Consider the following 27677-nt stretch of genomic DNA (forward strand, 5'->3'; position numbering starts at 1 on the left):
CTTCACACCAAATCTCTGACCACATCTGAAAATTCGCTCAAGATATAAATCTTGAGAAGACGAAAATGACAGTTCATAGATATTCATTAGTGAATGCTTAAGCCTTGCCCCACCCTGCCCAGAAAGCTTTAGCTGCGCTGTGCAGTGTGCTTGTATAGCCAAGGGTGTAACAGCTGGATCTACAATCTGGACACCTGGACCACAAGTAAAGATCTCTTTTCCTGGATCCTACTGGAGTCCTTTTCTAATACATACAAGGAAGAGAGACAGCCTCACGGTCCCTATGAAGAGGGGTCAAAAGCGGGGCTTGCAGAAGCACAGTAACCACATAGGCAACATTAGCAGCAGGGAGAAGAGTAAATACCCCATTTAAAGCCTGGAAATAGTAGGTTTAGTTGCAAGCTGTCCAAACAGACTGACCACTTGTAGGAAGAAACCAGTAACAGAGATGAAATGCCACCTAACAGAACTGAAATTTATCTTCTTTGTACATATGAATTTTGACATGGTACGGTCTTCGATTATACATCTCCTGCTATTGTTTGCAGAGGATTCAACATTACACAGTACACTTTCACAAGCGCAGTGCAGTTATTCATAAGCTCTCCACCCTCGTACAAAGTAACCAGTATTTAATTTGATAGAGAAATCTTAGTAAGAAAACCCAGCACTAATTTCCTTTTATAACATTTCTCAAATCCCAACACCACAGCGTCTGACTTCTTCACTAATATTAATAAGTCTGCAGAAATGAACTACTGTTACTGTTTCCAGAAGAAAATCCAGAACAACCCTAGACAACATAAAATAATTTCTCCTGATTCAAAGTTCTTGATGGTGTTTCATGCTTTCCATAGATATCAGCTTTTTAGCTCCTGGGTATCAAATCAGATGGAGGAGTGCACAGCTCCTCATGTACTGTAAGAATCAGTTTGTATGGACACAGCATCAGACATAAACTTTGTGAAAAACACAGGAACAGAATTCAACCCTCCAAAAAGGCACTTTGCTGCCTTAACCATGAAATCACCTTCCTATTTTTCTCATAGTTCTCATCCTCATTTGTAACACACACTGCAACAAAGAAGATAGGAGTTTCTGCACTTCACAATCAAGATATGCACTGAAGTCCTCCCGGTGCGCAGTATGGAGAACCTGCAGAAGAAGCTGCAGATGGTCATAATATATATCTCCTTGACACTGTGATGATTTTTTTTCTGGACAGTTCTTCTATTGTATAATATAGAACACTGCTTTAAAGAAGAGCTAGAAACATATGTTTAACACAAGTGACACTATCAAATGATTGAGATGCTAAGCGTAGGAAGTTTGTTTAAAAAAGGGCCAAAGAAAACTGAATTAGTAACAGACATTTTGCTGAGCACTTCTTTCATTTTAGGCACATAGTGGAAAAATTTTCACGTTCTCTGTGTGCTGTTCATAATTTGAGCCCTAGCATTATATTTCCACAAAGCAACTATAGAAGAAACAAACTAGAGAAAAGCAACTGCTTTCATCCATCAAGCTGATTAGCATTAAGTGGTTGAAGACCAGTTAAATACTTTGCAATATTAATACATTAAAGTACCTTCATACAAAAGTAGCATCAAGATTAAAATCATGTATTTCAAATATGTTTTTAACTCTGACACTGAATTATTTTAAAGTTTTTGTATATGCATTATAAGGTAACTCATTCCCCACTCCCATCCAAAAGTTATGCAACTGAAAAGGAAATAAAACCTTCAACAGACAGAATATTAAATGCGGTTCTTCAGGTCTCCTGCATAATTGGGAATAGCTGATTTGCTCTGAATTGTAATGGTACTTGGAAATTTGGGTATGCTTCTCTTAATTTCAATCTTAAATGCACGCAAGCTAGATATTATGTTTTCATTTCCTTATTAAACTGGAATCCATTAAGGCTGTGAAGGTATTCCTGGCTTGTGGATTTGGTGTCTTTGCTGAAAAGACAGGATATACTTGTTCCTTTGCTCATTCTAAAAATGCAGTAAGCTTGTGCAGATGTCCACATAAAAGGGACAAACAGGAAAAAGTACACAGAGTCTGTGCGATACAGGCAGTCCTTGCCAGTAGGGTAGCAAGAAAGCATGTCTCCAAGACATATCACACTTGCTATGAGGATATATTTAGATGGCAAACAGAAGCATAAAAGCAAAGCATTATTATATTTACTGTATTTAGGGTGTGCTATGAATCTGCAAGATATCAACTTAATTTGGCAATTAGGCCAGAATTCAAGTAATGTAATGTTACAGTAAACTAGTGCCAATCACAGTAAGCCTACTCCTCGCATACAGGTGGATTGCAAGGATTAACTGGTAGCTTCTGGCTGCACCAGAACTTGCCAAACACAAACTCATGTGAGCTTCTACTCACTGTTCAGAATCATAGAATCATTTCAGTTGGAAGAGGCCCTCAGGATCATTGCGTCCAACCATAACCTAACATAACTCTAGCACTATTCATGCCCCTAAGAACCTCATCTAAGCAACTTTTAAACACCTCCAGGGATGGTGACTCCACCACTTCCCTAGGCAGCCTGTTCCATTGCCTCACAGCCCTTTTGGTGGAGAATTTTTTCCTAATATCCAATCTAAACCTCTCCTGGCGCAACTTGAGGCCATTTCCTCTCGTCCTATCACTTGCTACTTGGGAGAAGAGACCAACACCCTCCATGTTACAACCTCCTTCCAGGTAGTTGTAGACAGCGATAAGGTCTCCCCTCAGCCTCCTTTTCTCCAGGCTGAACAGCCCCAGTTCCCTCAACCGCACCTCATCAGACTTGTGCTCCAGGCCCCTCACCAGCTTCATTGCCCTTCTCTGAACTCTCTCTGGTACCTCAATGTCCTTCTTATGATGAGGGGCCCAAAACTGAACACAGGATTCAAGGTGGGGCCCCACCAGTGCCGAGTACAGTGGCACAATCACTTCTCTAGTCCTGCTGGCCACACTATTCCTCATACAAGCCAGGATGCTGTTGGTCTTTTTGGCCACCTGGGCACACTGCTGGCTCATGTTCAGCCGGCTGTCAATCAACACCCCCAGATCCCTTTCTGCCAGGCAATGATTCCCTTTTACTGACTCACAGCCTGGCTATAAGGGCTAGAATTTGATAGAACAGAAGGACATATTGAAGCTTAAGTAGAGAATGAGGAAACAGTAACTAATGAAGCTAAGGAAGAAAAAGTCTTAATGATGTGAAGAGATAACCTTGTGCCCCAAGCACTGTCAGCAACCTATGAATTAAGAATATCTTGTTTCCATTCTGATTTAGTGGTATAAGCATTCATGTGTTAACTATCATTCTAACCTCTGAGCACACTTTACAAGTACAGTAGCAAACATTATCAGCTTTCTCCAATAGGATCCTATGGCCTGACTCCCTCCAGCACCAAATCTGTTTGCCTTAAGAACTGCAGAAAACTATCCAAGTAGGTTACGGAGACCAGAGACTTCCTAAACCAGATGTTACCAAAGAGTTGGAAAAATGAGTTCTACATCTTATTTTCATTGTGAGCAAGTTTTGGCCCAGAAGATCTTTCTTCGATATCTGACTGTGCTGTTCAAAGCAAAATCCTTGGCATGCACATGCCTTTCTAATGCTTCAAGAGGCAAAATAAATGCATCAGAGGTTATCCACAGCACTGAACATACCAAATCCTCTGCTGTCACTGGTTCTCCTTTCTTGTCATTAGCCACCACCATTTTCCCCAGTCTCTCCTTCATATCTTGCAGGCTGGTGGTAAGTGCCAGGATGGCCATAATTTCACTTGCAACAGCAATATCAAACTGAGCCTGTAAAATAGAAATCAGAATCTTGGACCAAATCCAAGTAAGATCAAATACTCACAGGGAATCATCAGGAATAGACTTAGGAAAGACAGATTTCACACTGGAATTCAAACAAGTTCTAAATTGTAACCCACAGCATTTGAGATTACTCAGACTAGAGTAACTTAAAACACTTTGTTTATATTCACTCATTTATGTTCTCCGTTACACTTCATTTACTTGGGGACCAATCCTGCAGAGTGCTTAGCCCCTTGGTTCACATTATCCTTAGCAGAAGCTCCCTGAAGGACCAAGAATTTTTTCTGTGGCAAAAAAGCAAATCATCAGATGTGATTTGAACTTTACTGGCATGAGCACAGCACTGTGGTTTTTTTCTATAATGCTCTCCAAAAGTTTTTTTTTATTCTGGTTTCAAAAACATTCTTGTTACATTTGATCATTCTATGCTGCTAGGTTTTGTGCTTGACCTATGATAATGTAAAATATATCTTCATCCTCTCTTTTTTTAATGAACAAATATATAAGTTAAAAAAACCCAACATGAACTATACGTGGCATCAGTCCTATTGCTCTTGTAGAAATACATCCATACTGTGCAGTATTTCAGCACAACTTAAGCTGTAGTCTTTACTTTTAAGAGCCTGCAGAACACATTATCAAGGTTTGTACTAATTTACTATTAGTAAATCCCAGACCACATGCTCTCAGAACGTAAACAGAGAAGAAAGACAAAGTCTCTAATGTATTATGTCATAGGAATGCAATGTTGGGAGTGAACAAGAACTACAGCTTCTTTAGTAATCTCTCCATCTCCAGCAATTAAAGTCTATACAAAAAAGTAGTAATTGACATCCTACTGCTAGCTACGTAAAAAAAGCCCTGTTTTTAAGAAGCAACTACATAGAGAATTGTTCAAAACATACCTTACCACTCCTACCATTTGCCTAGTACTTTAACAGCTTCTGCCTTTTTTTTAACCTGTGTTCCTGCTTTTAGATTCTGTCTTGACAACAACAGCTCAGAGCAGCCCTGAGGCTGACCTTTGTGTGCCTGTGTGTTAGTCAAAACTTCTGAAGACACCCAAGCACTTTTCTGCATTGGGCGCAGACAGGGAGAGCTAAATACCATGGAAAAGAAAAAACAATCCTGTAATTGAGATTTTCAGAATAGTGATTCAACTGAAATGCTGAAGTTACAAAGCAGATTTTCTGCATTCCCCGGAAGCAGGATAGCTGGGTACACAATGAACATTGTTAGCATTGCAATGACATGGGTGTTACTATCTTTTCTGAAGTTAAGAATGTCCCTGGTAAGTCATTGCAGCATTTGTAAGAGGAAATAAGCCTGAGAAATCTATGCCCAACCTATATACTGCAATATTATCTAAATTTATCAGAATATTTATCAGGAGACTAAAAAAACAGTTATTATAATTTTTTCTATATAAACCAAAAAGGACAGGAAAAACAATCCCAGGTAGACGCTCAAAGATTGACATAATATTTAATTGAAAAAACAGGCACAAAAGACTGTGGTAGCAGGTGCTATTTTAATTCTAATAACCTTTATGCACCTACGAAGTGGTGACAGAAGCCTTAGCTCTAAAGTCAGTTCTCTGTTGATGAAAGGATCCACCCACATGGATTCAATTGCAGGATCAAGGGCATCAGTCATGTAATACTCTTTAAAAACCACAGCATCCCCGCTCATTAAAATGCGGACTTTTGTGCCTGCTGTGCTCTGCCATTTTACACAGGTGTCATTGATTTTAAGAGTGCTAGAACATCACTCCAAATATTTATAAAATGCATCTGTTAACTATGAAGTCTTGTTTTCTCTGGATCTCCGGCTAGGTTCTGAAATGAGTTTTCCTAACTGTTAGCTCTACTTCTCAAGTCACTGAGTCCATGTTAAAATGTGAATGGATATGTCCCGGTCCAATATATTGAAATTGAAAGCATCAAGGTCCTTTTAGCCAAAACAGTACAGAAGCAACATTTGACAGCCATATGTCAAGTAGTGCTCTATAATAAAACAACCCACATTTAACTCAGCAGCATAATTTTGGTGGTAAAATACTGCACAATAAGGCTGGCAGAACCTGGCTTAAAGCTAATAATCACACTGAGTCACTGAAACAAATCTAAACATAGGAAAAAAGCTCAAGTGTTGAAGGAACTTGTACCAAGTATAATATTTTGTAGTCCCAGCCCATTATGAGAGTTGAGTATTAGCTAATATTGAGTTTGTGTAAGTTATAGACACAGAAGTCTCTACCCTGTGTGCTCAAAACCAAAACAAGTGAGCATTTCTAGTGGAAGGTGTCCATGCCCATGGCAGGGGGGCTGGAACTAGATGATCTTCAAAGTTCCTTCCAATCCAAATCATTCTATGATTTCTCTTTTCATTTATCTCCAATTTGACTGTTTTAACTGCTGAATTGAGCAAAAACATTAGCACTATTTAGTCTATTTAGGCACAAAGCCTAGAAGAGGTCTGAAATGACAAAGAAAAATTGAAGATAGGATTTCCAAAATGCATGAAAGCTTTATCTCTACCATAAGAGCTATTCACCTCAAAATAGTCAGAACCTCACAAATTTCATGATCCTGAATGTTAGATTACAATATCTTCATCGAATTAGGAGCAACTCCACATCATCACAATGTGTTTCTTCCACCTGGCATTGCTGTTCCACACTGCATTGTTTCAGAAATGGATTTACCCACATGACACCAGGAACACTTGTTCAGGTAGTGTTGGAGAAGTCTGGCTTCCAATTTATCAGTAAGTTCTTTAATAAACTTCCAGCAGCTCTCATATAGTAACATAGGTTCACTTTTTACACTGCTGAAAAGCACACACATGTTCATTTTCTGAACTACACCTTCAAGCTCACATATTAAAATTAAGCACATGCTCAAAGTTCTTACGGTTTAGATCCCAAAGCTGAGATGCATGACAGGAAAATGAAAACTCTGAATAAAAAGCTAATGGTAATTTTCAGTCCTCACCAATGGGACTAACATGATCCATCCCTTCCCCCAGTTTCTTAACATTATGTTTAAATGTAATTTAAATTACATAAATACTATATAAATAGTTCAAGGGACTGAAAAAAAGTAAGAAAAATCATTAAAATAAACCTTATGAGGGCATACCCATAGGATGATAATGTTGAACCTCTAACATCGGCAATTTTTTCAAGTCTTTTCAACACATTGTGTAATATGCATTGGTTTCTGTTTCTGAAACTTCAGACTCAGTTACTCATTAACACAATCAGTTTCACTGCAAGAATACTGCTCAAGAGCAACAGATGTTAGCACTGCAATTCAAAGAAGTATGCTGAAAGAACTGCAGAAACGCCCCTCAGCCTCTAAAGCAAGGTCTGTCCAGAATGAGATACATTAACTGCCTTTACATACCTGACGGACAAATCCTTTTTCTGTATTTGCTTGTCCAACTGTTATTTTGCGCAGGAATCTGTCATTTGTATCCACCACTGAAATAAGGGAATAGCAAAAGCAACACATGTTAACGATGGCTCAGGGATCTGGATTTTTCCAGGCGTACCTCATTATACACCTAAGATTCATCTGCTCCCGCATGTTAGCATTAGCACTGACTTGATCTCTCCCTTCTAGTTGACACCATTGGATGACAGGTTGAAATAACTCAAACACAATGTCTCTGAACAGTATTTGAAATTAACAAATTCTTAATATGCTAACATATAAATTAATATTTTACCTACATAAGAAAAATCTGTCTTAGTAGGTACAATGCACCTCGGACCTACCTCAAAACATTTGCTTTGTCATTGATCTGTTAAGAATTGATTTTAAGACTGCAAGATAAAGGGTAAACTTGGTCTGTTTCTCTTTTGAAGGATGATTATGTTGTCAGATTGCTTCTTGCAGACAGGTCACTTGCTTGCACATCACAGTAACTAACTCCACATTCAACAGCACAGCATTCAAAGGAAGTTTACTTTCAACTGCCAAGACCAACCAACTTCAATTTCAGACAATTGTATTTCTCACACTTTTGATATTGCAAGGGCATGTCCAAAGCATCCTGTGGAATAGCTAACTTCACTAACAATCATCGCAAGCCAAGTTCTCCAGTTCCACACTGACAACACTCAACTTCAAATGTGCTTTTGTAGGAACCAAACAGCAATACTGAGAATAATCAAAGAGCACTCTCATCTGCTGAGAACTGATCAGGATGTTTCTTAGGAAGAAACATTAGGAGGATGTTTCTATTTGTTAGAAAACGAGACCAAACTCCAAAACCTCTCTTTCCCAGGAATGGCAATCCCTACAGAATGCAAAAACAGGCTCCCTCTTTCCTATAGGCTCTTTAGCCCTACAGAAGTTTCAACCTGCATCAACCCTAAAAGGGAGGGTGGAAGGTACTCCTGATCAGTTCAGCCTGCAGATTCACAACCAAGTCCATCTTCTGGTAGATGTAGATCTGAGCCCTTATTTAGAGGGAGAGAATCAAGGAACCTCCAGAGAAGCTGTCTGTACTGAAGCTCAGTGAAATCACCTCCTCCTACTTTTCCGGGTGCTTTTGCAGATTAACAAATTTGTTTGTACAGAAAAGGATGACATAATTACCCAAGAACAAGAGAGGCTTTGAATCTCAGTTGTACACAACCAGAATTCAGGGTTGTGAGTGAGCTGGGAGAAAAGCAAGACTTAAGCCACTTACCCTTCTTGGTCATTTCTCATGAGGCTGTTGTAAATACCACACATGCCTTCGTCCCACTACGTGGTATTTAGGCCTCTAATTTCCTCAGGAATTCCATTTAAGGGATGGTGCAGCACACATTTGGGTAACTCTTTTGGTTGCTATTTATATACAGTCATACTCTAAAATACTACAGCACTGGCAGAAATTGTAGAACAGAGCCCGGTTCAGAGCAGCAGCCTTGTACCAAGCTGTGGCACCATATGCCACCGCGAAGCCATATGGTAAGCTCATCACTCAAGCACAAGCTTACCCTTTCTCCTCTCTGGAAGCTCAGTCTCAAGAGCAGCCTAAATGACTTCCCTGCCTACCCAGGCACTGCTCATAGTGGGAATTAGCCTTCCCAGCAGCCTGGACAGCCAGTGGGCTGCTTTTTATCTGGCCCTTCCTAGCGAAATCATAACCTGAACACCCTTCCCATGAAATTATAACTATTCCTGCAACTCTTGATGGTCACTGGGACATACTGGCTTTCTCATCATGGTCAGAATTCTTTCTCCAGAAAGATTCCAACAGCTGTACTTAGAAGTGGTAAAATATGAAATAATTGGTTTTGCCACAAAAACAAATTTTCCATCTCCAAATTTTCCTCCTTCCTCACCCAAAGTAAACACTTCAGCAAAGTTTAGGTTCAATCAAGTGTTAGGTTTAATGTATCCATTTCCTTATCCTCTAAAGATATAAACAGGATCTGAATACCACGGAAAGGGTAAATAGGGGGAAGCTTTCCTTCTTTCCAGTATGTTGTACCTGTTCAAGTTAGTAGAAGATGATAATGAACTTTAAACTTGTGACACTTCTAAGGACTAAAATTAATTTTCAGACAATCTGATAGCTTTCTCTTCTGCTCTACAAATTCCTTGGTACATCACAAGCTTCACAGATACATGGATTGCAGAAACAGTCTCAAGCAAAATATTTTCGAAGTTATCTGCAATGGTCCTAAACCCTTTTTTTTTCTCTGAAATATTTAAGATATGCACATCATATAGAGTTGTATGGAATAAGTTTCACTAGTGTTTTTGAGATTAATTAAATAACTCACTTGAGGTTAACACTAGTGGAGTAATCTTGCCTCCTCCCAAACCTGTGCTGATAAAATCGATGAGTCATATTACACTAAATATTTGTATTATTCCTTCATCCTAATTCAGGTCTCTTCCATACAGACACACTGTGTGACTAATAAAAAAAAATCCTATGCCACATCTCCCAGTATTGTCTTGAGAAAAATATCTGGTCTGAGATGACATGCACACAAAGGACACAGTAAAGCACGGCCAAAGCTCCCCACTTTGCAACAGATCCACCTTCTTTCTCTGAGCACCACAATACATTCCATTTAACAATAATTTTCAACTAATAACTTTAGTGTTTGAAAACTTAAGAAGAAAATAAAATCTAACAGAATTTAGCTCAAAACCTTATGCAGAGTTTACTTGCTTAAAAAAAGAGATACAGAAGTTGAAGTAAACACTGAGATTTAACCCAGCACTAGAACTGGAAAATGCAGAGGGGAGTTGTCTAATGGTGTGAGATTGGATATTGGTTTGCTTGGCATACATAGTTGAAACCATACCAAATCTTTCATTAGTTCTTTCTGACAAAGCAAAAAAACTCAAGACACTAAAAAAACCCATATAATCCCTGAGGCTGTTGATCTGGGGAGGATGAGGGACCTAAATCAAGTAGAGTAAGTACAAATAATCTAAAACCATAATAAACACCAGTTAAGAAAAGAATGGATGAGATTTCTAAATTGCACAGAAAAGCCACTTTCACATGTTTTAAGATGCATTATCTAATGTGAGAGACACAAGGGATGTACTTAAATTGTGAGAGCAACCTATCCTTCAGAATATTAGAGAAGTCTCTTGAGTTACTGCAGATATTTAACCAAGTTTAGAGCAACATACTGCACCCAAATTTGCTATGCACCCCAATTTCCCACTTGCAAATGGGTTGTTTTCACAGTCAGAGAGCAGAAACAGCTCTGATTCAGGTAAAATTAAGCAAATTAGGAAATAAATTATGATTAAATCCAAGCTGTAGTGAGACTTTCTGACTACGTACCTCTTTGCCATGTTATGGTAGATGGGTCAATATCAAGGCGCACAAATTTGCTGATCTCTTCTTCTGTTAAAGTCGCAGGATCGGTCTTGTTTATTCCCAGCCTCTACACAAAAACAAGTTAAAGAAACACGATGAAGTGTGTTTTGTGTCAAAAGGTACTGCTGCTCTGGCTTATCACCCTCAGTTTCAGCAAGCATTTTAGAAAGAAGCATGTCAGGACCAAAACTACTTAAAAAAAAAAAAAGGCACACAGGAAAACACCTGTAACTAAAATGAGGGCAAATGTAGATGGAGAAATGAAACTAAAAAGGAGAAATACTCGTAGGCCATTAAATTAATAATCTCTTTCTTACACAGATGAAACTCTTAATGTAAAAAACAAAGAGAAAGTTCAACTATATCAATTGCTAATAAAAAGACAATTAATTGCTTGCTCTAGTTAGTGGAAATCTTTGAAAGACCCATGCATTGTATTGTGTGAATCAACTTTGAATGAAATAAAAAATTCTTCTTTAAGAGCCCATCATCCATAAACTCAGTCACTTCTAATGAATAAGCCAATACCTCCCGGCTTTTACAGGTTCACTATTTTAGCAACACCAAACCTGGGGCATTTCCCACTGCACTAAGAAGGACAAAAAGCTGTTGAGAACACCTTGCAGGTTTTGACACTTGGTACCCTAAGATTTTTCACCCCAGTTTTAACAAAGAAAGTCTTATGTCCTCAACAGCCAGTCCTGTGTTAATATTTTTCTGATCTGTTGGCCAATTTTAATCCAATTTGACATAGTTAGGAAATGATAGTTTCTTACAAATTTTATGAAAATAGGCAGATTGAGAAAGGAGCACTAGCATCTCTACTGGGGGAAGGCAGTGTGAGTTCAGTGCTCATCCTTCCTGTTTGGTGTATGAGGCATTTGCCCGGATACATTTTTTCAGAGTACTTTTCCACAGAGAGTTGAAAGCAAAGTTTTCAGTCATTTTTATGACTTTTAACTGCTGCAAGGAGGGCTGGGCACTGGGACTGCAAAGGAGGCAGCCCAGCCTTCCCAGGGTCTCAACAACATCTATCCTGGATCTAAGCAGCAAGAAAAAAGCTTACTGATCTGGATGCAGATGGGAGGAAGTAAGACACAGAGCTGATGTGGAAAAGGAGACAAAGAAAATACTGGGGCAGAAGCAGTGAAAGAGAGGAGGTAAGGCAAGGAGGTATTAGTCTAATAATTACTGGGAAAAAAAAAAGAAAAAAGCTAAGGAGCAAGGGAACGAGAAAGGTAGGTCCTGATGTTGGATGAGGAGGCTGAAAAAAAAAAATTGCATGGGACCTTCTGTAATTATAAGTCTGAACCACACATGTAAGGGAGGAATTTCAATCTTAATAATCTTCTTTTGAAAAAAAACCCAAAACTGTAATGCCATCCCATAAAGATTTTTTTTTACATTTGATTTTTCTTTTAGGTATAAGGAATCATTATACTAAAAATAATTCACAGCAAAATAATTCAGTTATACTGGAAAATCTGATGCATGTATTTGAATGTTACAAAGCCAAGAACATTCTCCCTCCTCCCTTACCTGTTCCCCTACACACAATCTAAACAAGGACAAAATGAAAATACTCCAAATCTCATGGAAGATTCTGTGAGATCTACTTTGCCACAGAGTCAAGCAAGCATCACCCACATTTTAGCTTACTGGCATTCAAATGAGCAGCACAAAAGCACAAAATGTTATGAGAAACTATTTTTTTTTCCAAAACAGAAGCTGGTGGCACCTCTATCCTCCTTTCCACCCTCCAGTTCCAAGTGTGTATCTGGCAGCTATCCATTCCCATCCAGTGACTCTGAAACAACACTAGTCAGGACTCAAAAGCCAACGACACACATGGAACTGGGCACAGAAGACTGAAGCTCTCCTTGACGGTCATATTCAAGGGGTTCATATTCTCCTTCCACTATGCTAGTGGGCTGTGTTGCTCTCTAGTTATTTATCAGAATGGCAGCCTCAAATCCAGAGATGTTATTCATACATGAATTGCAAAGGAAGATTTTCTAGAAGCATTCAGGAAGCAAGATGGGATGCAAAAATATACTATGCACACAAATGCACTTCTGCTCCTCAAAGGAAGAACTTTGTCAAATTGACATCAGCAAAACCCCAGAAGTATATGCTATAATAAACTTTCAAAACCAGAAAATATTGCAAAACCAAAGAATATGAGATTTCAAAACTGACTTTACCATAATAGGAAAAGTATTTTAAAAAATCTAACTTTAATATTTCATCAGGAAAGACACAGCATTTAAAAACATTATTGGTTTATTTCAGGAGAAAAAAATAGCAAAAATGTTAGTTATGAAAATAATATCAGACCCAGATCCTATTACTTCAAGGATGATGCTTTCAGAAAAAAGTCTGGACTTGATAAATTCACAAGGGAGGTTTATACAATCTCAGCCTCATACATCAAATAACTTTAAAGAAGTTGCAGAAGAGAGTATGTTTATGAAGAGATACTATAACTGAGGAGAGGCTACATTAACAACTTACTCTCAGACGGGCAAGCTGAATAGCAGAAAATCCTCTCACACCATTAACTACTGGAACCAGTCTGCTATACAAAGCCTAGAAAAAAACACATGAGATGTTAATGAAAGAAAAAGTTACAACCAGGAAGTAGTTACATAAAAAGGTAACATTTTTACTTTATTCAGTCTAATTTCAGTAAGAATTTCCCAACCACATAAGTTGTGGACTTCTGGTTAGTGACTTAAAAACAGTTCTGAGAAGGTGGTAGGCTTTTGAGCGCTGTCTATGATTTAACAGTCTAAATCCAATTACCAAAATTACTTTGTTTCTACGTTTCACACACACACAAAATTATTATTTTTGAAATTGGGAGCCCTTTAGACTTTAACCAAGGTTCAGATTATTCGAACTATCACTATCACTTGCAAACTGGCTTAAACGCATATTTGTGTTATACCAAGTAAAAGGGATGTGACAACCTGGCTCAGTTTTAACACTGTAGCCAAAAAAAGGAGGCTCCTTCCTTTACATTGTCCCTTCCCTTTAAACTCTGAAGTTAGCATTCATGTTAAGATCACAACAGATTCAGTGGAGGGAAGAGGATCTAGTTTATTTTTCCCCACAATCTCTTCTTCTTAAGGTACATCATACCCAACTATACATCAGAAGCGTAATTTTTAACTTTAAAAGGAGCACACAAGTTATTAAAAAAAAAAAAAAAAAAAAAAAAAATTGTTAGACTATCTAGTACAGTCTGAAATAGTTGACAATGTTCTGGGCAGAAGATCCTTAACTTAAAGACTATCTTATGATAGTTATCTGCTAGAAAAATATATTCTATAAGCAAAATTTCTCAACAGAACCTAGAATGGCTTCAGAAATAGCTCCTGTTCACACAGTGAAAATATAAAAATATAATGAACTTATTTTGCTTTGAAGTGCAGTTTATTGAAAATCTGAAAAGAAAAAATGTCACGTGGATATCAGAAAATAATTCTCACCTTATCAGATTGAGTGTTCTCATGCAAGATCCTAGCATCAATAGCAGCAGCCAGCAAATTATTTGCAGCAGTTATAGCATGAATATCTCCAGTCAAATGAAGATTGAACTAGAAGGTGAAACCAACAAAATCTTTTTATAAGAAACCATTGAACTCAATTTATTAATCTCGGGCAGATTAGCAGCAACAATCGTTGCTATCTCCTTGAGGCTGCAGCTCTGATTAGTCACTTGTCAGTGTAGATGCAATATTATCAGGCTGAAAATACACCAAGCTACATGAAGGACTTGTTTTCACCCGAGCATGTGGGAAACTACGCTTATTTTAGCCAGACAAAGCTATTAACATCTTTATTCTTTGCTAAATGATTCCAGAATGAAAAGCCCAGGGCTATGGTTCCACAGCATTAATACTAAACCAGTTTACTGTCAGTATTAATTAACAACCTGGGGCCGATGTGCAGATTTCTGTGGAACCCCCCAGAGCACACCACGCATGCTGGCTCTGGGGCTGAGCTTTCTGCTGGCCACGGGAGAACAGCCCCGAGATAATCAGGCCTGAACTTTGCTGATACAAAGTTTGCCCAACAAAGTTTTGTGGAAAAATATGAAATCAGCAGCTTAGATTAGATGAGGACTTGTGTTACGTAGGCGCTGTATTTTTTATGTACCTCTGAAGAAGCAGGCAGAAGGTCGGGTTGAACTGAGTTGCAGCACTGGCTGTGGAGGGGCACCTTGGCTGTGCTCACACTCGTGTGCAACGGGATCAAAACTGTAACTAAGCACTACATCAGGGCTGTGTTTAGACCAGCTGTGTGCTTCCAAGGTGGTACTTCACCATTTCGGGCCATGGTTTCGTTGAGCTCTAAATTAGACTCTTTTGGGGTGAAATCATCAAGCGCTGTGAATATGTGCATAGACTTAGCCATACTATCCTTACATGCCCCATTGCCCAGAGAATCTGCTTGTGCTTTATGCTCTGGAAAGCAACATAAAGCCCTGCTGACAGCTACCGGTGGTGAAGCCCCTGGGCACATGGCTAACCCTGCTGAGAACGAGGAAGGGAGGGCTAAGGAAGGCACCCAACGTGGATGACCACAGCCAGCTGACAAGAAACACTACACGTGGTCTAGGTTTCACCTCTGTCCTTGACCCAGCCTGTCGATAAATGTATGGATCATGTAGCTTTACATCGTGAATGTTGTGCTAGGCAAGGGTGCACACTTCAGTCAGAATATCACAGTTTTTACAGTGAGAGCATTTTGAAAGCACGCACCTAGCTGGCTCCTTCCAAAGCTGGCACGTGATTTTCAGAAGCCCTCAGAGAGCTAGGCATGACGCTAGAAACAGGATTCCATTTACTTATGGGCAGAGGAAAGCTGCAGATTAATTTAGGAGTAAGAAAACAATTGCCTGGCCTCAGCCCATCCTCAGGGAGGTGCCCAATGCCCAGGCTGGGGCTGTCCCAGTGCCCCCAGTTGCTGCTTCTGGCTGGGGCTTGGGCGGGCACTGGCTGCCAGGCCCTGCCTGGCCACCCGCATGGGGAGGCCCAGCCCCTGCAGCTCCCCAACAGCCTGCACCTGTGAAACACAATTTTTCTTAGGAGGCTTCTCCGTTTCACTACTGTCGTTGAGCCAAATCAACTTCCTTTTACTTATCCAGCAAAAGTTGTGGTATTCACCCCTCCGCAGTATTCTGGGCATGTCTCACACTACCACAGGAGGATCAGCCTGGCTAAGAACAAGTCCATTTTGCTGCACTCAGTGACTTCTGCTAAAAAGAAATATTAAATACACATTTGAAAAATTAATTTCCCCAACCCACCCGCCTTGGGCCTCTCTGCCTTTTTCTACTCCACCAGAAAAGTAATGCTTTCTCATTCTCTTTCGCAATAAATGGGGATATGAAATGAAAAAAATAGCAGTAGCCAGCTTTTTGTGTTGCATGTTAGGTGTAGATAGCGGCCCTCTTCTCAGGAAGCATTTGAAGGATAGCCGAGATGTTACAAACATGTACAGTATCTGTGCAATGTTTTTGCACTCCCACTCCACAGCCCCTCCCTGTCACACAAAGAGCATGTGGAGATGGCAAGGACCACGTGGAGATGGCAAGGACCTCTCCAATTCTCCATGCAGACCATTGCCACTGACCAAGTACTGCAGCGGCCACCTCAGCCTTCCTGCCCCTCCTAGAGGGACAGGGACTGGCTGCCACCCCCACTGTCTCACCTCCTCCATGGGAATCACTTGAGCGTATCCACCACCAGCTGCTCCACCTGCACAGGAAAGCATATGGTCACAGACTCACACCAGCTCTGGAAAAAAACAACCACCCTTAAATACACAAAGCGAAACACACGCCGTTGATGACACATTTCTCAGCGCTTTGATTTCTATTAGGGGATCAATGATGCACCCAAATAAATGGGATTTCCTTAAACTTTGCTGGTTTTTTTTCAACAGGCAGTAAAAAGGGAATTCTTGATCTGAAATGAAAGCCTACACATGATGGGTGGCCCAGACTTTGGCTACATAAGGGCTACCCTCTGCTCCTGCCCAGATTTAGGACACAGTCATGCACATGCAGCTATTGGGTGGAAAGATGTAGCAGTCATGAGCAAGCACCGCTTCTGAACAAAACCTTCACACCCTGGCCTGAGCGCTCCATCCCGATTGCTCCTTAGGGTACAGGCAAAGGAGTTCGATGTAGCCTACACACAAGTTGAGTGGAGGGATTAAAGAACTCACATGCACCAGTCTTGGCTGAGAAGCACCAAGCACCAGGAACCTTCCAGCTGAAATCAAACTTGTTAACTTAAACTTCAGCAGAGCAAAGTAGAGCAGACGGGGAGTGCTTGCCCAGCTAGGCACCAATCTCAGCTGAGAAATGGCAAAAAGAAGATTGCATTACCTCCTATCAGCATTGGAGACAGGCTTGAACTCTGGCTGGCTCTTACCTGGCCTGCAGGCTCTTAAAGGGTTTATAGGCAAAAAGGTAGCAGTGCACGAGTAGGGACGACAACTCAGAAGAGCAGAAAGAAGTTCAGACCCAGCCAAGGGTGAGGTGCAGACACAGCTGAACCATACGCACAACTGCCAACTTCCTTAGCTTAGATATTTCCGATTGATACAAGTGGATTTAGGACTCCTTCTCAAGGAAGAATTAAACAGTAAAATTTAGAGACATCTTTAGAGAGTCTCCAAGCAGAGGAGGGGCTGGAAGTGGTGTGTACTTGCAGAAAACTCCTCCTGGCTAACCTGTCCCCATGACATTCATCGTATTTGGCCTTTATCTGCATTATCAATACAAGCACATGAACATACATATGAACCTTGCATGGGAAGACGTGTGCAAGAAACCTTTATCTATTAGTTATATACTCATAAAAAATCTAATATGCTACCATTCAGACAATCCACTGAGTTATTGAAGTAACTAAGGAATTAAAAAAGAAGAAAGAAACAAACAAACAGTATTTCCTTTTAATTTTAGAGAAGTCATAGAATGTACAAATATTATGTACCTTTAACTCCAAAAGTAGGTCCTTGGGAAGGTTGTCTCAGACAAGCAAAGGAATTAATGTTAAGGTGTGCAGTAAGCGCCTGAACAAGACCAATTGTGACTGTGCTTTTCCCCTCTCCCAGGGGTGTAGGGGTTATTCTAGCAAAACAAGAAAAAAGATTAATCACATTCTTTGCTGATGTCAGCCTGGCTATGGATATCAGAACTTAGAGTTTTTCATTTCAGTGAAGAATATTTGTACAGCAAATTTCAATAAGATTACTTTATCTCCACAAAAATACTGCTACAATGTTAGCCCCTAGCTCAAGCTGGAATGCTAATATACATGTGTCTTCTATTTAAGCAATTTACTATGATAGCAGAAAAAGAGAAGATTATTTTGGCAAAAGTTCTAAAAAGAATATATTGAATTTGGTTATTTTTATTACAGCACAAAAGTCTCACTAGTTTCATTAAGAAACCATCCATCAAGATACTCTGTAGTAATGCATGAGATGTTTTATTCCCATTGCTCAAACTTCGAATGAAATAATAGAACATTGTAAATTAAATAACCAACACTTTTGTTTGTAGAGCTCATCTATCCCTCTCCAGCTTCCATGTCATCATAAGCCTCAACAATGACAGATCAACTGCTTTTTAAATAAAACAGGACACAAAAGTCCCTATATTCAACAGAACATTATTTATTTTATGTTTATGTTTCATGATATTTTTGCAGATTTAAGGGTGATGAGGGACAATTACAATCCTACCTCCCATACAAAAGCTCAAAAACCTCATGCTACAACTCCCACATCTAGACCATGATTGAATCAGGACAGAATTTTACAAAGACATCCATCCAATCTTGAATCAGAGAGTCTAACCTCCAAAGGCTCTATCCTTGTCCCTTTAATGAAGGGACAAAGACAGCTGACTTTGCAAGTAGAAAACTTCATCAGCCTTCTGTGAATGACAGACACCTCAGTTTAAGTGATGTCCTCTCTGCTTTCAAAGTCAGCACATTTGTTTATGATTCATGTTAAAAGTGGGGAGGAGTTGGGTGTTTTTTTCTTCTTCTTTTTTTTTTCCTTCCTTAAAAGTATGAACACATCTCACACCTCCAAAATGCATTCAAATGATTCAGTTGAGGCACTGCATTTCTCCTTCTGACTGGCAAAAGAAGAAAGCACCAGTCCTTTTGCCACTCACACCACTCTAAAACAAGTCCTACTTTTTGGCAAAGTGTAACCATTCATATCTTCGCTGTCTTCAGTGCTTGCAGAGAAGCAGGTGCCTTAGTGAAGCTGACATTAAGAACTGATGTTCATTCCCAAAGAAACACAAACATGCACATGCATCCTAGTCAAAGAGGAACCCTTATCCTATGATTTCTTCAGAACCTGACCTAAACCACCTAGCTCTAATTAGGAACACTTCCTTTCCCAACTAGTATTTTTTCCAACATATCACTATCTTCAGATCATTTAAATGGCATAAAAACATCAGTAAAATTGTCAAATGCAAGAAGACAACTGCATTACCTCCTTGCCTTTAAGATTCAGCTTATTTCAGTTAGTTTACAGATTGACAGAGGCCCTTCTTTGTTCCACAAAATGTAAACACATGAAAAACATTAATTTGTCACAAATCTATGTTTTACATCAACATCCAATCATGAGCTTTCTGTTAAAAAAGAAGCCTTTGTTAGATATGTCTGGAAAAAACTGGGCAATAGGAGGCAAGCCAAATTAACAACTTCTATGCCATTCTAGGAAAGAATTTTCCTATTCAGAAAATTAATGTTTTAACTCAAGTTCCAGTGAAATCAATGGGATTTAGTACATCTATAAGAGATTCCCTGAACTGAAACTCTTCAGAAATAGTATTTTATCTGCTGAAAGCTCTGCACTACTCTTACATAACCATGTAGTACTCGGGTTACTTAATTTGGAGATTTGCTTTTAGTAATTTTTTCACACATTTATAACATCATGATTGCCAACCATTAGATCCTAAAGCATCATCAATAACTTACTATCCAGACTACTTTGTCACCCTGCCTTCCAAGAACTGCACTCCCTTGACTTAAAACAAAATTCACAGATTTTAGCAAAATATTTATGTAGAGCCAACAAAAAGTGGGAGATTTGGAGCATATCCTGAGAAGAATCCATTTTATCTACTGTCAAATAGCAGTTTCAGTCTGAGTCATCCTTTTTATCCACACTATGCCTTCTTATTTCCTCCTGATCTACTACAGGAGCACAGAATGCTACTTCATTTCTGTCATGTATGCAGCTCCTAGGAGAACAGGTACTTTTTAATCTCTACATTGTCACAACAGCGAGCCCTCCCAGTTTTACTGTTCCTGCAGTGATAGCTTCTGTTTTTCCCACTATTTCTGCCGTTTCCATTTTGCCCCAGGATCCCTACTTTTGTTCAAAGATACTTCTTGCAGAGCACCACGGCCAGGTTAACTCGCTTTCACCCTCCTGACTACTTTTCTAACACTGGTTGCCCGAAACCCATTCAAATCATTATTAGCATGGTTTCTCCTTGCTCCTTGTTCTACTGTCTCATTCACTTTTGTCAACTGCCCTAATCTCATTTACTTGATCCTCTTATTCCTGTGCATTAAAGCCAGATTTAAAGAATGTATGAGTAATCTTGAGGCATTACTGCACTCATTTAAAGACTTATTTAGGCTATTAGTTATTTAAAAATTAACAACAACAACACTACCGAAAAGCAAACCATACTGCTATGAAAAAGACACCTCCACCTATTTACTGAAAGTTACTAGTAAAGGACTTCTCAAAAACCCCAAAAACTCAGTGTACACAATGGCTGTGCTGCTAACAGAAACAACTTGTATTTGCAGTGCCACTGTTTGTGGCTACCTCTATTTTTGAATATCGGACACATGAAGTTCACATTCAAGAGAATTCAGAGGTACCTTCTCTAGGCTATTTACTGAAGTGCAACTCAAAACACTGCAGAAGGCTGGCCTGGCATGCATAGCAGCAAAAGGACTCCCTACAGCTCCTATGAAACAAGCAAAAACAAAAAAGCATCCTACTATTCAGTAAAGGAAAGCAAATTGGAATTGACAAATCCATAACCAGAAGGCATGTTGGTAGTTGCATGAACAATAATATCTACTTGCTGCAGAAGATACACACAATAAAGCGTCACATTACTAAAATGCTCAGGTAACCCAGGTGGCCTATTCTAAAATTACTGTAAAATGAGCCAGAAAGCACTGGGAATTTTCTATGAGAAAAAACTTTTTTCCAGAGAACAAAACCAGAAACACACCATTGCACATCGATCAAACTGGGAGGAACAGATATTGCCTCTGCTGAACTTCTAGTACATTGACACTGCACCAGCAACATCCCTGCTGAAAACGGGGCACGCTGGGAGAACCAGCCACTGTCAAAGTGCGGGTAAAAATGAACTAGAGCAAGCTTATTTTCACCAATGTACTCATGCAAGCACACAATGCTTTGCAGCAGTAAGTGGACATGTCATTGCAGACAGCACCTTGACTCCATCAAATCTGCTTGGCCTTAACAGCCTACACTTTCAGTGTGTTCCTCAGATGGGTTTGTTCATTTTAATCTGTTCTTTCCCTTCTGCGAAGCTTTGTGCTCCTTAGTTTTCCTGGAAATAGAGTTGCTCAGATGAATATCTAAAGGCTCAAAATGTCTAAAGGCGGCTGTGATGGAAGAAGAAAACCAGCAACTGGACTTCTATAAATGGTCTACAGCACTTGGGTGACACTCTTCCAAGAAAATTCAGCCACTGCAGTAGGTAGGAATAGACACAAACCTCTGAGAAGTCAAAACCAGGAACCTGACTTTTCAGTCTCTTTCCACCAAACAGAATTAACAAAACATGAGGACTCTGCAAATCACACTATTCAGTGAAGCCAGATTGACTTCTCATCTTACATGAGACACCTGGGCAGGGCACCTTTGGTACTCAAAGGCTCAGCAGCATCCTGGAGACTACAGGATAAGCCTTAAGAACTAAAGAGTTATTTACTTATTTAAAATATCTTCCCTTTTGTACCTGTCCTACTTTGACCAGTTTTTATAAATACAATAATCCATCCACTTCAGTTGTTTTGTGGATACTGAGACGTTTTGCTGGCTGCACTACTGAGCCTACACTCTTCCAACTTAGGTCACTTGCTCACATGAGTATAAAGTTACAACCACCAATGGCTAACTTTAGTTCAACTGTGCAACACTGTGTTTTGACCTTATGCAAATCTAGGGAAAAAAAAAAACAACAAAAACCAACACAACTCATTTAAAATACAGTAATGAACTCCAAGAGACTTTTAAACCCATTTGCATTATTCTTCAAATGTCTTTAATATGTTTTCAATCTAAACATAGAAAGCCCACAATCATTTTCCTCTTTAAAACTTCTTACTTTGCCACCTACCAAGCAGTCACCAGCTCCTTGGCAAAGTAAGTTTTCCATAACATTGGAAAGTCTTCCCTCTTTATGTATATCAAAACAAAGATAAGAATATGCAGACTTTTTGTTTGTCTGTTATACATCACATTAGCTTACAGCCGAGCTGTTTCTGTGGGAAAGCTACATGAGGTCTCCCAAAGAGAAAATAAACAACCAGTGAGATGATACACTGCACCAGCTGTAACCTCCCTCATAGCTACCCCCGCCGTCGTGACTCCAGCAAGAACTTGACTGGATATGTGACAATTCTCCTCTTTCAAAGTTCCTATCTTCAACTCATCAGTATTAGCAATTTTGAAGATTTTAATGAGTTCACCATTCCTGTGATCCACAGGGAAACCTGCAAAGCCAAGCGATGGAGGGCATGGGCAATCAAGTTCCTGCACATAACAACCTCACCTACATACATCTCCCACCCAAGATTACAACAATCAGAAATTTATTTCTGAGCATGGAAGTGTGGTGACTCCTATCACTTCATTGAAGTGAGATTATGACTACATTGCAATGGCATCCTCAAAATGGGACTGGAGCTTCCAGATACGAAAGCACAGCAATCGCTGTGAAGCTAAAATCATAAATCATTTCAGTTGGAAGAGACCTTCAGGATCATAGAGTCCAACCGTTAACCCAACACTGGAATGTTTAGTGTCCCTAAGAATCTCATCTATGCATTTTTTAAACACATCCAAGGATAGTGACTCAACCACTTCCCTGGGCAGCCTGTTCCAATGCCTGACAATCCTTTCGGTGAAGGTATTTTTCCTAATATCCAATCTGAACCTTCCCTGGTGCAACTTGAGGCCATTTCCTCTTGTCTTGTCACTTGCTACTTGGGAGAAGAGACCAACACCCTCCATGCTACAATCTCCTGTCAGGTAGTTGTAGACAGCAATAAGGTCTCCCCTCAGCCTCCTTTACTCCAGGCTGAACAGCCCCAGTTCCCTCAGCCGCTCCTCATCAGACTTGTTCTCTAAATGCCAGGAACAGACCGAGGAAACCATAACCACAAACTCTCAAAAGCCAGAGACTCATCCAAGGCAATCCCCATCAGAAGCTGTGCACTGACATGATGAACACATGACAAACTGCCTCAGCCAATGACTTTGCTTTGGACTGTCAGATGTTTCAGTGCATCAAGACAGTGGTATTTTCCCTACTTATTCTTTGTATTTTTCTTTTTTTTTTTTTTTTTTTTTTTTTTTTTGAAGCACCTTATGACCCAAGAAATACAGTGAACAGAAATGCAATCCAGTATGCCCTCATCAGAAGTAAAACGCAATTCCATATCTGAAAATTCTGTCCCTAAGATATTTACCATCATACAACTTGTACAAGCATTAAGTTTTTATTTATTTCTCTCCATTTTTATCTTACCAAAAGGTACTTTGTCACAAAACAATCTATTCATGTTAGGTGAAAAGTCCTGATTTTTAATTTGCCAGCATTCAAAATCCAACACACTTCCTACTAAAAGCAGCATTATATTTCTCTTTTTTTCACATTAGGTTATTTCTCAGCTTGCATTTCTGAAGTCAATAAGTTTCCAGAATTAACTGGTAAAAGCCACAGCACTGGAGCATTTAAAAACAAAATGCTGGAACACACACAGATCCTAACAAATTTTAGATACAGCTTCATACTGTGTTTACGAATATGCTGTCTACATGCTTGAATGCATGATTAAGTTACCCTGGGCACTAAACTTAGCTACTAGGTCATGCACAAGCTTCATTCACTTGCACACTCTCAGCTTGCAGTGAATGGGAGGCAGTTCAAGTTAACATATCCTGCAACATAATTTTTTTTCTTAGCACACTAAAAGCCTGTAGACAGGCAGTTGCCGCCCGAGAGCGATATGACAACTCATGGCTCTGACCCCAAGGTGTTTTAACATGAGACCTGCAATAAAAAGTCACACACACACAAAAAAAACAAAGTGAGAATGAGAAAAAGTTAAAAGAATGCTTTCCACACAGAAGAAAATGGAAACGTTATGAAGAAATTAAATCTTCATCCTATTTTTGGGTGACATGATCTGTTAAAAAACTGCAGTTTTTCAGCATACACAGTATTTATTGAATGAGCCATTTAGGCGTACTTGTGTGCATTCAGAAAGTGCAAAAAAGGCTTTCCAGTTAGTAGCAACTTTTTCAAATGTCATAAATACAGCTATCCTTAGACATAAAAAGGTAGATTTGGTTGCATTTCACTATCCAGAACAACAAGTTCGGGCTCTAGCACATCAGGAATAAACTAGAAGAGCATTTGCAGCAAATATTTATAATTCCTAGTCATCATGAAACATTTAAACAGGCACAAATGTCACTGACTGCATCATGGATGGAGGCTGGAGATTTTGCAGCTTGTTGAATGCACACACACACACTTTTCACTCCCTTCACATATGAAAAGCCCACATGATACATAAAAAATATTTCTATCAGACCAAATACCCTGAAGTATAAGCATATATCTTAAATGCTTCCTCTGAAGCACTGGAAACTTATTCTGAAGACCTATACTGCATTCTGAAAGAATTTCTTAATGTCTTTGGTTACTGTGAAGAAACATAATTATCCAAACTGCAGGTTTTGGTTGACCGTGCCTTGGCAGAAGAAGATGAAGAAAGCAACTGATGGCATTATTTCACTCCCTGATTTCCACACTTGAGCGGTGCCCAGTTTTCATTGTACTGAATGTTTCCCTACCAGATGCAGTTCCCCACTTTTCTTAAAATCATTGCCTGCTACAGTCGGTTCAGCAAATGTGAGCACATAAACACAAATTCTATATATACTTCACATGTACAACATTTCAAAGTCAAACTCTGAGCTCTCGCAGAAGAGAATGTTCCCACTATTGCAGCCACCTTGCCCAGACGCTCCTCCAGCAGCAGATGTGGTTTTGTACTCACCCCCCAAATGGAATGACTTCAGAGAAGTTACAAATAGCAACATGTTGCATAATCAATCTGTGTAGGTACCAAATCCAGCCCTTTGTTTATGAAACACAGTTCAGTCTTTAGACATGTTATACAAACTTAAGAAGATACAATTTTCTGTTTGTTGCCAGCTTTTCATCTTGTTAATCAAAACTTCCCCATTTCATCCACATGTATATACACTTCTGTGTGCCAACAAAACAGCATTCAGACAAGCGCTTGAGATATCTTCCTTGAAGAAGACTGGGAGCCAAAACGGTGTGAAGAAACGTAAGCACTGGTCCACACCACCTGAGACAACTAAAAAACACCTGAGTGGGGCTTTGCATCATGCTGTCTTCCACCTCCAGATATTTTCATATAACCTCTGCTTCTGTGAGACTCTGCTGCTAGAGAAGCCTGGCACAACCTGCGGCGCGGCACCCAACTGATGCAGTTGACAACACGAGCCTAAAAGCACGTGGTAGCAACTTTCTTCAAGCTCAGCCACACACTGAATCTGCTTTTCTTTCTCCAAAGCAGCAAAATACAAAATAAAACTCCAGCAAAGGAAATGAGGCTCAACCAGCTATAGTTTCCTTCTCTTAAACAACTGTTCCAATGTCCTCCAGGACATCTTAAAACATTGCAGTTCTATCACGCAGATTTGAAGATGGCTTCATAACTTGCCTGCCTCAGCTTCATCACATCAGGTTTCTCATTCTACAAGAGCTTCATCTCAGATAAGTGCCAGAAATCCAGGTTGTCCCCACAGGAAGGCAGTAAAGCAAGAAGTTTGCAAAACACTACCCCAGCTGAGGAACTGGTAGGTCAAGGCAGCTGAGAACAGTCTTCTCCTTCCGGATCAGCCTAAAGCTATATTTTAAACCTGATTGGCTTTACTTATAAGGAAATAGATTAATTCAGAATATAAAGAACACATTGCAATTTAAGTATTAATGAAACCCCTCACATGTTTGTTCACAATAAGATGTTCCCACTTAGCAAACCAGGTGAATGAAAAAATGTTTTGTCAGTGAATGCAGAAAAAACCTGTAGCTCTTCCGAAGAGAAGCACATAATTCCTGCTGAGCAAAGCATTTGCTATAATCGTGGGAACAGAGAGCAGGATAAGCCTGCCTGGAGACATGTCTACATTTCAGAGAAAAAAAAAAGGCTTTTTAAACTTTGTAATCTCTTCTTCAATAAAAAAAAGAATTTATTGTTAATATCAACAGATTAGCATGTAGCTTCTGTTCCAGTTTGTTTATAAACAGCCACAATACATGGAGACTTAAATATTGAAGTTAAACATATAGAATTCTGATAAAACAATAAGAAAAACCCCACATACCAACAGATAACATTTAAAAAGCCTAAAACAAACTACCTTTTATAAAACATACTTTACTTCAATAATAACGGTTTCGAAGAAAAGTTGTGTTACTTCAAAAAATTTCAGAAACTGCTCACTTTCAGAAAAGAGCAACATTCAGCCAAAAACATTCCGCGTTCTTATTTGTGCAGTGTATTGAAAAGATGTAAGCCACATGTTCATATTATTATGAGTGGAAAGAGTGGACATTAATGACATTACTATGCATTCTTACCCAGCAACTAGAACATATTTTCCATCTGGTTGATCCTTTAACCTTTCCAGCAGGGACAAACGTACTTTGGCTTTGGTTTGGCCATAGATCTCAATTTCATCTGTAAGCAATCCTATCTCCTTGGCAAGTACATCAACAGCTTTTGGACTCTGTGCTCGGGAAATCTCAATATCACTGGAAAAGAAAACAAATAGGAGCCAGGAGATTTCTCTCAGCTTAGGTGGTCGACGACAGAGCACAAAACAACAGCAAATACTCCAACAATGGGGTTATTGTAATCGGTTTTTCAGTCCTCTCTCACATTTTATTAACCAAACCTAAATATTAGCTAACACCTAATATAACATCGAAAATAACATGCAGTGTTTGTTAATTGTTCGAATTCAACAGAGTTCTCTCGTTTAATCAGATTCCAAATATTAGGTAATGCTTTCATATCAAGCTAGAGATGTGTCTGCTGGATGCTCAAGCATGTCCCACTGGAATAGATGTTTCTGGTTTTGTTTTTCTTCTCCTCCCTCCCAGTATATTTCAGCACATACGCTTTACTAAAATGCACATACATTCCTTGGCTAACAGTCGCACAAACACATTAGCTAAGCCCGATGCTTGTGCATGTGGCGCCTTTCAGCAGAGGGTTCCGCCGAGCGAGCTGAGCCTCGCTACTCCCCCGTGAGGGCACCAAAGGAAACCAGGCATTTGAAGATCAACTCACACACTTATAAAACACAGTTAAATTGAAAATGGCCACAAAGCAGGAGTTTAATGCATAGGGCTCAGGCCAGAAGTCCAGTGAACTTAGAAACTATTTCCAGCAAGGGCTGTGAGTGGCAGCTGCGGCAAGAGACCAAGCATGGAGCAAGCACACATGGTAGATTGCCTGAGGAGTGGTGACTGTAGGCTGGGAAACACTGTTGTATCTGCAATTCCTGACCTAGACCACCTGGGGTCTTTGGATTTAACA

General features: G+C 39.6%; 1 protein-coding gene across 2 annotated transcripts in view; it reads right to left on the reverse strand.

Annotated features, from left to right (window-relative positions):
- The window catches only part of MTHFD1L (methylenetetrahydrofolate dehydrogenase (NADP+ dependent) 1 like), a 159629-nt gene that overhangs the window by 98753 nt on the left and 33199 nt on the right, over positions 1-27677 (reverse strand). The window contains exons 11-18 of one of the 2 annotated variants that reach the window (XM_065630440.1): positions 26714-26887; positions 17703-17839; positions 16408-16454; positions 14181-14288; positions 13201-13275; positions 10651-10753; positions 7245-7321; positions 3679-3819 (exon numbers count right to left, since the gene is read on the reverse strand). In XM_065630440.1, the coding sequence (XP_065486512.1) occupies positions 3679-3819; positions 7245-7321; positions 10651-10753; positions 13201-13275; positions 14181-14288; positions 16408-16454; positions 17703-17839; positions 26714-26887 (862 nt within the window). Of the gene's footprint in view, positions 1-3678; positions 3820-7244; positions 7322-10650; positions 10754-13200; positions 13276-14180; positions 14289-16407; positions 16455-16926; positions 17053-17702; positions 17840-26713; positions 26888-27677 lie in introns of those variants that run through there. The other variant, XM_065630441.1, reaches the window with a different exon arrangement.

The sequence above is a fragment of the Caloenas nicobarica genome, chromosome 3, assembly GCF_036013445.1.
Source record: "Caloenas nicobarica isolate bCalNic1 chromosome 3, bCalNic1.hap1, whole genome shotgun sequence".
Classification (NCBI taxonomy): Eukaryota; Metazoa; Chordata; class Aves; order Columbiformes; family Columbidae; genus Caloenas; species Caloenas nicobarica.